Source organism: Vicugna pacos, chromosome 4, assembly GCF_048564905.1.
Source record: "Vicugna pacos chromosome 4, VicPac4, whole genome shotgun sequence".
NCBI classification, from domain to species: domain Eukaryota; kingdom Metazoa; phylum Chordata; class Mammalia; order Artiodactyla; family Camelidae; genus Vicugna; species Vicugna pacos.
The window spans coordinates 39,078,084-39,091,198 of NC_132990.1; the positions used below are offsets into that span (position 1 = coordinate 39,078,084).

General features: G+C 34.6%; 1 protein-coding gene across 6 annotated transcripts in view; it reads right to left on the minus strand.

Moving 5' to 3' along the window:
- ABHD17B (abhydrolase domain containing 17B, depalmitoylase) overlaps positions 1–13,115 on the minus strand; it is a 39,944-nt gene that overhangs the window by 2,114 nt on the left and 24,715 nt on the right. For 3 of the 6 annotated variants that reach the window (XM_072959588.1, XM_072959583.1, XM_072959584.1), the window contains exons 2-4: positions 9,102–9,571; positions 5,629–5,808; positions 2,912–3,119 (exon numbers count right to left, since the gene is read on the minus strand). In XM_072959588.1, coding sequence (XP_072815689.1) covers positions 2,912–3,119; positions 5,629–5,808; positions 9,102–9,568 — 855 coding nt within the window. In that variant the 5' untranslated portion in view covers positions 9,569–9,571. Of the gene's footprint in view, positions 1–1,575; positions 3,120–5,628; positions 5,809–9,101; positions 9,572–13,115 lie in introns of those variants that run through there. The other 3 variants (XM_072959587.1, XM_072959586.1, XM_072959585.1) reach the window with 2 other exon arrangements.

The following is a 13,115-nucleotide window of genomic DNA, read 5'->3' on the forward strand; positions in this document are numbered from 1 at the left end:
CTGCCCTAGTCAAGGTTGAAAATTACTATGAGTCATTGCATGAGTGGGGCTGAGAAATTTTCATAATACATTAAATCTGTTCCATCTCCTGATTTTTGTAGGAAGCTGTGGTCCAGAGAAGTGACTTGCCAGAGTCACAGATCTAATTAGTGTCAGTTGAGAAGAGCACCCAGATCTGACTGCCAATTCTACATCACACTGTCCTACTTCCACAGAGCAGGCAGTGCTCTGAGTAGGGAGAACTCTAAATGGAATACAAAACCTTGAAGGGACGTCACACAGGGGCCATCAGTTCAACTTATCATTTCAATCTGGAATTTCTTCTGCAGCACTGACAGCTATCATTCAATTCAACTTCTGCTTCACTGATAAGATACTCATTTATCCTTAGGTGATCCCTTTCTTTGACAGGCAAAGAACCATAAATACTTACACTGGGCTCTAATCTGCCATTTTGCAACTTTCACCTAGTTGTACTCTGAGTCAAAAAGGATAAATTGTACAAGTATTTACAAATATTTATCTATCAAATATTTGAGACCAGCTATCATTCCTTAGTCACATGATCCTTCAGTTATTCTCTGGGTTTCAGTTCATGGGATGCTCTCCAACTTGGTAAAACAACCCAGGATTTACTCTAATTTATGACTATCCTTTCACTGCATCCTGAAATTTGTATTGCACATGTGGTTTGACCAGCGCTTTTTATATGAGATTATTTCCCCATGATGAATTTTTCAGCACAAGAAACTTACTTCAGTTTGTAAACAGTTGGCTTACATGTTATTTCTAGCAAGTTAAAATCTCTAGATATTTTTCACCTACAGACTCTTGACAAATGCAATTTCATGTTTTTATCAATGGCTTTCTATTATTTCTAGAATAGAAACACATGTGACTGGGTCCCTAAGTAGCTTGCCAGCCTCATCTCTATGCCATCCTTTCCCTTTGACCTTTGACAGGTCTTCTTAATTTCAAATACACCATCCTTCCCCTAGGCTTCCACATACTGTTCCCTTCAGCCAGGAATGTTTCCCTTGGGCTACCCGGGTCTAGCCATTCCTTAGACATCCTTCAAAATTCAGTTCAAATACCACTTCTTTGTGGGACTCTTCTTTGCCTTTCTCCCCATGTTCCCTCAAGAGTACTTTTTTATCTTTCATAACACCTGACAAATCTCCTTTAGTCTTATCCAATTAGTAATGAGATATGTCTTCTCAGTGTAGCTGAGGATGTGGTCGATGTCTATCTTTACGTGGCAAAGGTTCTGCATGATTTAGACATTCAGTAAATATGTTGAATGAATGAGTGAATATGAATTAGTATGATCAGTATTTTGGTTTTTCTAGGTGATTAAAAAAAAACACTTAGCTATATTCTGGGGTGTATGTTGTAAAGAAGGAATTGTATAGGCTTCAGACAATCTTGAGAAGGAAAAACCTCTCTAAAAGAAAGAAGTGATAATAAAGTTTAGAAAACCACAGATCTACATTCTACAAAGAGGAACGGTAATTTTCTTCAGTCCTGATAGTTAGAAGGGAATGAGGAGCATAGAAGAAGGAAAACAAGCACAGCTGAGTGGTGTATTTGTTGTTTTACTGTTAATTTGACACATCTGAACCAAAGCATTCACAATACTTGATATACTTTGAAGAGAATCATATACTATAGTCTTAGACATAACCACAGAACAAGCAGAACAATTAAAACTACATAAGGCCTTAAAATATATCCACAGTGTGTATTATTTCAATATTCATTCATTTACAAATTAGACTACATACCGTTAATTTTATTTTTATTTTTCTTTCATTGTTTTATTCAGGCAGGATTCATTCAAGGAAAGGCAACTTAGTTTTTGCGTGTGAGCTTTATTTTTTACTACATTGGTTAATATAAAAGTTATGAATTAAATGTTTTATCTCCTGCATCCAGGAGTGAATTCATGAAATTCTCAGATAGTAATCCAAAACAACAGGTCCAATTCTTAAAAATAGTCGACGTGGAAAGGGACCAAATAGCCAGTCTGTCCGTGGTCTTAAAGGACATCCAGTGGACTTTCAGGTTTTCTAATAAGGACAGTACTGCATTTCTATGAGATTAGTCAAATTGAAAACAACATGGTGTACAAAATCATTCTGGAAGCTCTAAATGTGTTTTAAATTACTAAAAGGAAAATTTTAAGTAGTTGCCTTACAGTACCAAACTTGTGAACCAAAACTAGTTAAAATTCAGTGCTATCATGACTTCACATTTACAAGATAACTAGTTGGTAAATTAATAGACGGCATAAAAATTAAGACTTACATTATTTTTTTTAAAGGAGAAAATGTATGATAATAAGAGAATAGTGAAAATTCAATGTATTTTACAATAAAATAACCTTTTAAATCTCTATCCCTGTACAACAGGGTTTAGGTCATCTCTAGTGAATTTGCATGATTTCATAGTTTATTCTATTATGAGTACTTGAACTGTTCTAGATATACAGCTTTTTATTGAAAGAATATTACATTTGTATACCAGGATAAGATTTAGTACATTGAGATGTTTTAAAAATATTTATAAATTTGTTTCTGATATGCAAAAGCATTTGGCAATACTTTTACAGCATTTGATTTTATAGAATTAAAATTTCATACAGTACTCATCTTGATGTTTAAAAAAAAATTCACAGAAAAAATATAAATTACATAGCCTGACTGCATGATACTGTTTTTTTTCCAGTTTCTAGTTTGGTAATTAAAACCTTCATTAAGTCTGTTAACAAATCATTACCTGTACATTTATGAAGGCAACTGACATGATTTGCAAACAAAACCTTCAGGTTTTATGTTATTTACCGAAGAGTGCAGTTCAGCAAGAAAAGAAAACTCAGTATGTAAATTTACAGAATACTTTACAAATTTACCAGTTCCTGTGACACAAACTGTTTCAATCTTTCAAGGTACTGTCCATAAAGTTCCACATCATTGTGACCTGCCCCTTCAACCCACAGAGGCTCCACAGGTCTTTGGCAACGCTCAAACAATGCGAGGCCATGTGAAAAGTCAATGACTTCATCTTCAGTCCCATGAATTATTAATACTGGGGAGGTTATCTTAGAGATTTTGTCAATGCTGTGAGGTAAAGAGAAGGGGGAAAAGTAAATAAATTAGCTATGAAAAGGAAACGTAAAACAAATTTTCTTGTATTATATTAGATAATTCAAACATCAGAACTGGCTTTGAATCAATTCAGAAGGGATGGATATCTCTTGGGTTTCAAATAAGATTCAAAAGTCACCTTTACATTACTCTCTACCTTAAGATTATATGATTATCATGTACTTCTATTTTGAAGGAATTACTCAAAGATTATGGTCACCCTACTTCACCTTTCTACAATGTTGATGTTTTAGCACAGAAATTTACACTGCAAAAAGAGGAAACTAAGGATCATTTCAAGCCTTTGCTAATTTCATACTTCTTTGCACTTGTTATTTTCTCCTAATCTCCTACTAAAATGACAGCAAAATGTTTTTTTGTTTGTTTGTTTTGGAGTATTAACTCACAAAAGTTGGGAGAATATAATAAAATGTAACAAGATTTTGGAGCTGGAAAGCAGATGAATGTGAGGTAACAGGCTGTAAGTATATGAGAAAACACAATTTTAAGAGGATAGAAGTGTAAAGTGAAGAACTAACCCACATTATACCATGGACTACCCCAGGAAGGCAAGGAATTGACGTGGGGTTGAGGTGGGTCATTCAAATTAGTAGTATTTATTCAAAGTCTATTTAAGAAATAGTTAGGTCCCTTCTCCCTCAGGTTCTTTCCCCTTCCTTTTGCAGCTGAATAACTGCCCTCAGTTTAAGGCAGAGGAATCATAGATAGCAAGTAAACATACACATACATAAACTGGCTGCTATGAATCCTTTTCCCTTACTGGGCTCCCAGGATGCTAGCAGCCAGGCCTTCATCCTCTAAGGGGCAGTTTTAGAAGGAGTCTTTAGAGATTATATCTACCTTAAGAGGAAAGATGTATAAATATTGACATCAGGAGTGGGGAACCCCAACTAATTGGCTTGACTAGATCACTGGATAGTGAAACTCACAGTCAACAAACCTTAATCACCTGCTTCAGGTCAGCTCTTTAGTTCCTTACTCTTCCATATGAGCACACTACCAAGAATTATCAGATATACCAGAGGAAACACTTTGAATGTAAGACAGGGGTCAAAAACAAACAATAAAAAAAGGGCAAAATGGAAGAGACAACAAACAATACAACAAGGAAACCTTACAAACAAATCAACTCTTTAAAATAAATCCTAAGAGAGAGAGAGAGAGGGAGAAAGAGGTGAGAGAGAGGCAGGCAAGACATCATAGCCAGAAAGTGAGGGTAGAAACGTGAAAAACAGGAAAATTATCAATGAAATAAATCAAGGCTGCATTTGGTAAAGAAAAAAAAATGCTTGGGTATATTATTTGCTGTCGTATGTTCAACAGTTAAGGAATTAAACAAAAAAGGAAATGTATGATCTTTTTTAACTAGTTTACTATTAGTGGTGCGCTCTGTTGGTGTAGCTGAAATGAAAGAGGGAGCTAGACAGAGGTATAAGTTGGCAACAGTTTATCACAAATATCTCCCTATCATTTCTAACATTCAGCTAGACAGTATAATGTACATAACTTCCCATCTGCCATTGTCTAAAAACAAAAAAAAACCTTCAATAAATGTAAAAAACCAAAAATCTCCCACAGCCTGCTCTGTAGACTCCCATAAACTTCTCTACCAAAGTAGCCCTTACTGGCTAATGAAGAAAAAAATTTGTTTTTGAAATGACCTTTGCTGTTATAAAGAACCAAGTAGTGACATGGCTTTTGGCCCATCTATCATTCACAAAAAAAAATCTCTGTATTGCTGCCAACTGGGGAAAGAAAATAAGACTGAAATTTGCCAGCTTCTCACTTCTTGCCTTCATCTTTTTTTTTTGAGAAAAATAGGCCATCTTTTTTTTTTTTTTTTGCAGTGAGGAAGAAGAGCTAGTGGGGAACGACCGTCCTGTGTTTTGTCTCACACTTATGTTTTTGCAGACTTTGTGGCAGCAATAACTATTCTGGTTCATTAAGACTCAACATTTTTGCAATCCATTTCTTTTGTATATCAGATATCATTAATTAGACATCATTCACTCATTTTTATGCACACGTGTCTCATTTTTCCCTCTACTTGTTCCTCTCCTCCAGTTATGCACCTCACTTGATGGCACTAGCATCCAGTAACAGTCAAATCAGAAACCTGGAAATTATATTCAAGTTCTTTTGTTTAGCATCTCATAAACAGTCTGACATTCAGTTCTATCAGTTTTATTTCTCAAATTCATTCTCTTGTCTCCAATACTAGTGCCACTATCTGGAATATACAGCCCTCAGCACTTTTTACCTGGGTTACTAATGCTCAAGTGTTTCAGCCTTCTGACTGGTGTCAGGCCACCACCTTCTTCACAAATTTTAATTTTTTTCCACAATTTCTATAACATATGTAAAATAGAAGCTCAAGGCTGAGTAACTTGTGTCTTAAGTGGTGGAAAAATATTCCCTCAGAAGTTTCTTTGAGTTAAACTACTTGAATATTAATACTTACTTTGGGAATGCATCAAAACAGTAGGTCTTCTTAGTATCAGGAAAAGCGACTCGCATTCCTGAGGTCAAAGGAGAATGAAGAATAACAGCAGCACTCTCATACCGAGCAGCAAGATCCACGGATGGTACTGTCCCTATACTCTGGCCATATACAATCACATTTTCAGGGCGAATGCCGTATCTACAAAGTTCACAAGTTTAAAAAAAAAAAAGAGTTGGCAGCCAGACTCACAAGAAATGCTCAATCGTTACCAAGGATTTACTCTTATAAAAGAATGACTTAGAATGAGACAGTAGTAATACATTTAAATTTAACATTTAAGTTTCTTAGTCACCACTATAATATTTAATGCTACAATAAAATCTATACTCTTCATTTATTTCCTGTTTCAATTCAATCTTTGGGAAAAATGGACGTGGCTTCTTAAAATTTTTAATCTTAAGAAATGAGCTTATTAAATCATTTATGCAATTCAATATAGCATACTATTGACTAACTTAGGAACAAATTTTATCACTAATATTTTAATAGATTGATATTTCATGGATATTTAGTGTTTATTTTCCCTTTAAAGCAACGAAAGTTCTTTATTTCTCTAGACATCAAAAGTGGCTAAATTTTATTTTCTGAGGTTGGTCACAGTGATGAAAAAGCTACCCATAGTTACAGTATGGAATGAATATATGTATTATTTTAGACAAGAGTAAATTACTATTTTACTCAAGATTTGCATTTACTTACCCATAAAAATAGATTAATAAAATCTCAAGAGTACTGCTTTACTTCCTTTAAAAATGATTCAGATTTAAATATATGAACTCACTGACTCAATAAATAACACTGAGTATATACTATGTTCCAGGCATTGTTACTTGTCTGTAGGTGAGGTACTAATCCAAATGTAAGTTAGGAGCTCACGAATGTGAGACTAAGGGCTAGAGTGACATCAAATATGCCTTTCCACTTTAGCAGTCTGACAGTAGTCACTTGGATACTAAGGGCCATTTGCACAACAGCTTTTAGTCTTTTGAAAAGGTGACAGAGCTTTCTAAGTATCCAACATTCATCAGGGAAGATCAAGACAAACCCTGTGTGTTCTCATGGCTCTTTCCAGGGCATGGGACTATTTGAACTATCTAGGTAACGACATACCTCCCCCCCATAGTTTCTTCCAGTGAGTCCTACACAAGCATTTGGACCATATCCCAGAGATTAGGTTTCACCTACTCCAAACTGTCTCAAACTCTGAAAAGCTTTTTTCTTCACAACAGACCTAACTTCATAGGGATGAAGAAATTAGGAAATTGGGAAAATGAACATTTGCAGCATCAGCATAACTCTCGAGGCTGCACAGTTGCTGTTAGCTGAACAGCAGCACTGTTGGTGGCAACGATGGGTTTCAGGCTAAAGCTAGCAATGGCAAGGCTCCAGAGTAGCAGAAGCAGCTGCCAATTTAAGCATCAGAGAACTCAAAGCGGTAACAGAATTTCAGAATAGTACAAGTTAGAAAGGACTTTAGAGAGACCATCTAATCTAGGTCAGCTGCTTACTGAGCAGATGTTTAAAGTCAGAGTAAGTTAATGACAGCCCTATAATCAGAACCAGGGTATCCTGACGCCGTGTCAAGTGCTTTTTCTATCACAGCACACAGATAATGAGCTCAAAGACCATGGGGGAAGCGTTCATAGGGAGTATTAGTCCCTTATTTTCTGTTGATCCATCAGAAGTTCAGAAATTTGGATTATTATATTCAATTATCCTTAAAAGGTTATACAAATAATTATTTAAGCTCACTATTTTTCCCTTCCTAGTTACTTAAGCCTAACTTTTTATTTTAATCAAGGACATGAAAGGCATAAATTCTAATTACTCACATTTTATTAGATGATAGAATTCAAGAACTAGAAAGTATCTTGGGAGATCATTTAACTCAACCTCATCATTGAACAAAGAAATAGAGGCTCAGAAAAGTTAAATAAATTTCCCCAGACTTCCTACACTTACCAACTCTTCTAACCCTATTTAGGGTTCAACATGAGAGAAAACATAAGTCTGAAATTTTATGCTAAACTAGTTTGTGGGACTACTTAGCAATTTATCTATTCCACTCCTGTTCCTCATTCATACTGGGCAAGTGTATAAAAAGATTAATTAAGCAACACTAGAAATAATTTTAGAAAGTCTCCTTTAAACTGATAACCTGCCAAGATTTTTTAAAAAAGAAAAAAAATAAAGTTGATCACTTACAAGAGGAGATTCTTTTACATAAGCATAGAAAGAACACTTAGCTGGGTATTAGTATGTTTTGTTTGAACAGTTATCCTTTTGTGTTACTTAGAAGCACTAATAATAAAGGCTGTCTGCTTTAACTTACACCTTTAAAAACTACACTAATCCACTGAAGTTATACTTGAAGAGTGAATTATAGCATGTGAATTACATCCATAAATCTGTTATTAAAAAATTATACTTTCCTGACAAGTATTATACTATATTTAACTGGCTGACTCTGAAAAGTGGGCACTCATTTTTGTTTGTTTTAGGCCTGAGGGGATTGACATCAGTACAACTGAAGCATATTTTGACTGTGGTCATTTAAGGTGGTTTTCAAGTTTATAAATTGTACTATTTTGGGCCTGCCCCACTCCTACCCTCAAACTCCTTACCTACTTACCATCTATTTTTTTTAATCTGTCAGGTATGTTTTCATGTCATTTCAATTGATTTAAGAATCCCCTTTATATACAACTCTGCTATGTGCCCATAATTTTATTATACATCTTGAAGGGATTTGTAAATGGTTCTTGAGATATTTGCTAAAAAAGTTTATACCTACTAATAAAATTGTGGAAGTTCTCCCTAACTGAAACCATTACTATTTAAACATTAGATTAGGAATGGTAAGTTTTCTTTATGTCCTCTAGCTTCAGTCTAAAATACTGTGGAAGTCAGACAGCTTATCAACGTATAATGAGGAATAATGTGTACTACGGTATCTTTCTATTTATTGTACACTGATGAGAAAATACACTGAAGTCTACCAAATTGCAGTATTTTTCAGAAAAAAATTGTAAATATCTTGGGGGTTAGAAAAGATTAACGCTGAGGCAATTTCTATTTATTAATTATTATATAAAATAATGTAAACCCTGGCATAGGATTTCAACAAAAACAATTCAGCCTCTCTTACACTGTTAACGATAGATCAAGTGAATGATTAGCTAAATCACTGTTTTCTCTCATTCCCTTGCAATGTTGCAACTTTGAACATTTTTGTATCACATTCCAGTAAGTTTATAAAACCAAACTTTTCATTAGCTTAAATTTTAAAGAAAATCACATGTACGCATGTGCTTAAATTTATCTCTAGTGCTTCAAGACATGTTACAAAAATAGATTTTATTCTATTCGCATACAAGACAATTTTAGTTAACCATCACAAGTGTGGAAAACAACTCCTAATCACGATTTACCTTGTTCTAAGAGCAAGCCAAGCAGCTTCTATGTCTGCATAGAGGTTCTTCTCTGTTGGTTTTCCAGAACTTGCACCATATCCAGAATAATCATATGAGAATATATTACAATTAATCCGTGATCCCAGTCCTATGTAAAAGCTGCTCATCTGACCAAGATCAACAGCATTTCCATGTGAGAAGAGTAAAGTGTATTTGGCATTGGGTGAACAACGCACAAACATGCAGGCAATTCTGTTGCCTTTACTGGTTCTAGTCATGAAACACTCAATAGCATCTTTTTCTCTAGAAGAGTATTGCCAGTCTGCTCGTTCTGATAGGTGTAAAGTCCAGCGGCTTCCACTTTCATCACACATCAACGTGTAAGTTGGATCAGGTGGTAAAAATGCTAATTTTGAAGCAATTTTCCCTGGACAAGGTGGACAGCAGAAGAGGCAACACAGCTCACTAAATGAAAGATTATTCATCTTCTGAAAAAGAAAAGGATAGTCAATGTTTTAATCACTGAATGTGCATTCTGCATTCACATACAACATAAAGTTAAAACAAAGACACTGGTAAAATCTACTAGCAATCCTGCTAATAGAAATAATAATAGTGTCTACTGTCACTGTTTCAACTATCCTTCCCTAAACAGATTTTTGGCATCTTTCTCGAAATACTTTAAATCCTGAGGTGAGGTATATACTCCCGACCAGGAGACAGACTCAAATACTACATGACACATTTCAAATAGCAGTGGTATTTTATAATATTTAAACAAAATATGAAAAATAATCCTATTACCAGAGAGTAGAGGTGATATTTCTTATTTCTCCACAAATAACATAGGAGGTATAAATTATTTTTAGTTTGTAATTTCTGTGTAACTCAGTAAAAATTCTCAGAAATCTCATGGAGAAGCTAGGGATTTAACATAATAAATATTATAATGTCAGTTATGAAGCACTTACTGTTTGTCGGGCATTGTACTAAGTTCTATGCATATTACCGTTAATCTTCTGAGCAACCCTGTATGGTGCTCTGAGAAGAGAGACTTGTGCAACATGAGACAGTGGTTGATCCTGGTCAAATCCTGGCTCCATCACTGTCCTATATTACACTGCCTTAAGGGCTCAGAACACTATTTGTCTCTGGAGCCTATTGTTTTAGCCATGGTGCCAGTGGCCTAAATAACCTATATAACATTAAAATATATATATATATATATATATATATATATGAATGTATGTGTGTAGGTATGTAATTACTGCCCATATTAAAAAGGCCACAATATAAAGTTTATTATGGACAATGGTAAAATCTGCTCAAGGAAAATCTCCTAAATGGTTAGATGGAAAGGAGCATAAGTTTTTAAGTCAAAGATAGCATTTATTAGCTGTGTGTCCTTGGGCGAATTATCTACCTTTTTGACTCTCATTGTCTTCATAAGTAAACGAGGCCAATGCCTTCACAATATGGTTGTGAAGAACAAAAATACATTTAACATAATAATGACCATATAGTTTGCACACTCTGAAATGGTCCACTTTATCCTATGTCTTTTTTATTAATACTTTAAAAGTAGCCATAGTTCATATTAACTCAGGAACAAAAACAAAGTACTACTTGCCTGCCTTACCAGCATTTCCTTCTATCTTATTCTTTCTCAAATTCCTATCTTTTTAGCAGTAGTAGACCATTGCTTAGTTCCAGGTAGAAGACATTCAAAACAAACACCTCCCAGAGGTTTGGTGGCACCTAATTTTCTTTGGGAAAAAAAAAAATCTAAATACAAGGATGGGGGGGGGAAATACTTCATTGTACCAAAAAATGAGAAGAAATCACCTCATAAGAGTGACAAAAGAATTGAGAACATACACAAAGAAAGAATGCCTCTTTAATTACTGAATCAAAATGTGGTTTATACTGCTTAATACAAATATGTTAACTGCCCAGTGTAAACTAATAAGGTGGAAAGAAGCAGCAGAAACTGCACAGAGAGAGAAGCAGCAAAGGCAGGAATGACATAAAAGGCTTTAAAAGATGAGCAAAGGAAAGGCAGAGAAATGTCTCTTGGCTGAAGTGAAACATCTTTACTTGCTATTTTATCTTTATTCCTTTTCAGCCTTCAAAATAAATATAGCCTGAATAAGTTAATGTCTTACTCTGGTTGGAACAAGAGTCAGATAGAAAAGAAATGGTAACCAGGTGTCACCTTTAGTGCTAACTCTAATTGGCTCCATGAAGCATCGTGCTGAGAAGGATTCGAAGGCATGTCCAGGGCTTGGCAGGCAAAGAATGTGTGATAAATTAGCAATGTCTACTACAGAATTTGGCTAAAAATTTATTATCCTGGCCAGGAGGATAAAGGATCTGGTAAGGAAGATGGCAGAAGAGAGTTCAAAGGGTCAGTTCCAAAGAAGGAGATGACTAGAAGAAGATGAGGCAGAAGGTACAGTGTATCCATCCTATCTGTTTAATAATCTTCCTATGGTTATTTCTCAGCCTCAATTACTTTACATGCCTTCAACTGCTGACCCTCAACAGCCTATTAAAAGCTTGAAAAATAAGCAATGTGGATATAGCTAGACTATATTCCTATTATTTACCTCTTGGACATGAAGACTTGAATATATCATAATAATTTTGAAATAAACCTTGCTGACTGAATATATATATAATGCTGCAGAGATGCTTCAGGGAATGAACACCAAAGGAAAGAAGTAGACAGGAGAAAAAGCTGCAGTGTCAGTGTCCAGTCTAATGAAAGATAACCTGATCTTAATGGTAGAAGAAATTATTTCCACCTCCACTGCCTTAAACCCAGGTAACTGGTATCCACTTAATAATAAAAACTTGCAAATTATTGCTTTCCTAATAAGAGTTCTTCTGGTATAGAGCAGCAACATAGACTTGCTTAAAAAAAAAGTTATTCTCTCCTTTTCCGTGAATGTGAAAAACTTCACAATAGAAAATATAAATAAAACAAACCAAAGTTTTAGCATGATCAGAGCTGAGCAAATTACTAAGTGAGAAAATACCTTATTCTTGATAAATCATTAAAATATCTTGTAAAATTTAGATAATTTAAATCAAATTTGTTTCATATAACTCATCTGAATTAAAATATATCATTTACTAGTTATTTCTTGGCAACAAAATCTTGAAGAGACAAGGCAGTGAATAATCACAGAGGGAAAATGATAGACTTCTGAGAGTACACATGTCCTGCAACAAATTGAATAATGTACTGCAGAATTTTTGGACCAGACAAAACAAGGATCTAAAGTTATAGTAAACCTGTTTAAAAAGAGAAGAGAGGGAGAGAGAGAGGAAAAAGATGAGGCAGAAAAAAAGTGTCAGAAAGAAAAATCCAACTGGAATCCTTGGTATTAAAAAAACAGTGTCTGAAATAAAGAACTAACCCAATGGGTTGTGTACAAGTACCATTAACAGTTTAAGAACACATTAGTAAGCTGGAAAATCAGGGTTGAGGAGAATAGACAATATAAAATTTAACTAGAAATACCAGTATCAATACCATTAAAGTCCCCCCAAAAAATCAGAGAGGAGAAAATAAAGACAACCTAAGAATTTTTCAGAACTAAAGAGAAAATTCAGATTGAAATAGCTCAAAATACCAAATAGATATTTAAGAAACCTTTCACAGCTAGACATATTACAGTAAATATTAAATCTGCCAGAAACAAAATTCTGAAAGTTCCCAAAAAGATTAGCTACAAAGGAACAAGAATCAGATGAACAGCTAACTTTCCAATAGCAACACTAGAATCTGGAAGACATGGGAGGGATAGTTTTAAAGTAAGGAAAACACTTTGAAGCTAGAATTTCACTGAAATAAAATACCATTTTAATAGGAGGATAAAATAAAGATATCTGCAGGCACACAAAAACTCAGGACATTTACAAGACCCTCTTTGAAAAACTCCAGCAAGAAGGAAAAGAAATCCAAGAGAAATCTATGAGCTATCTGAGATATGACAAATAAAGGAAAACAGTTAATGTATCTTT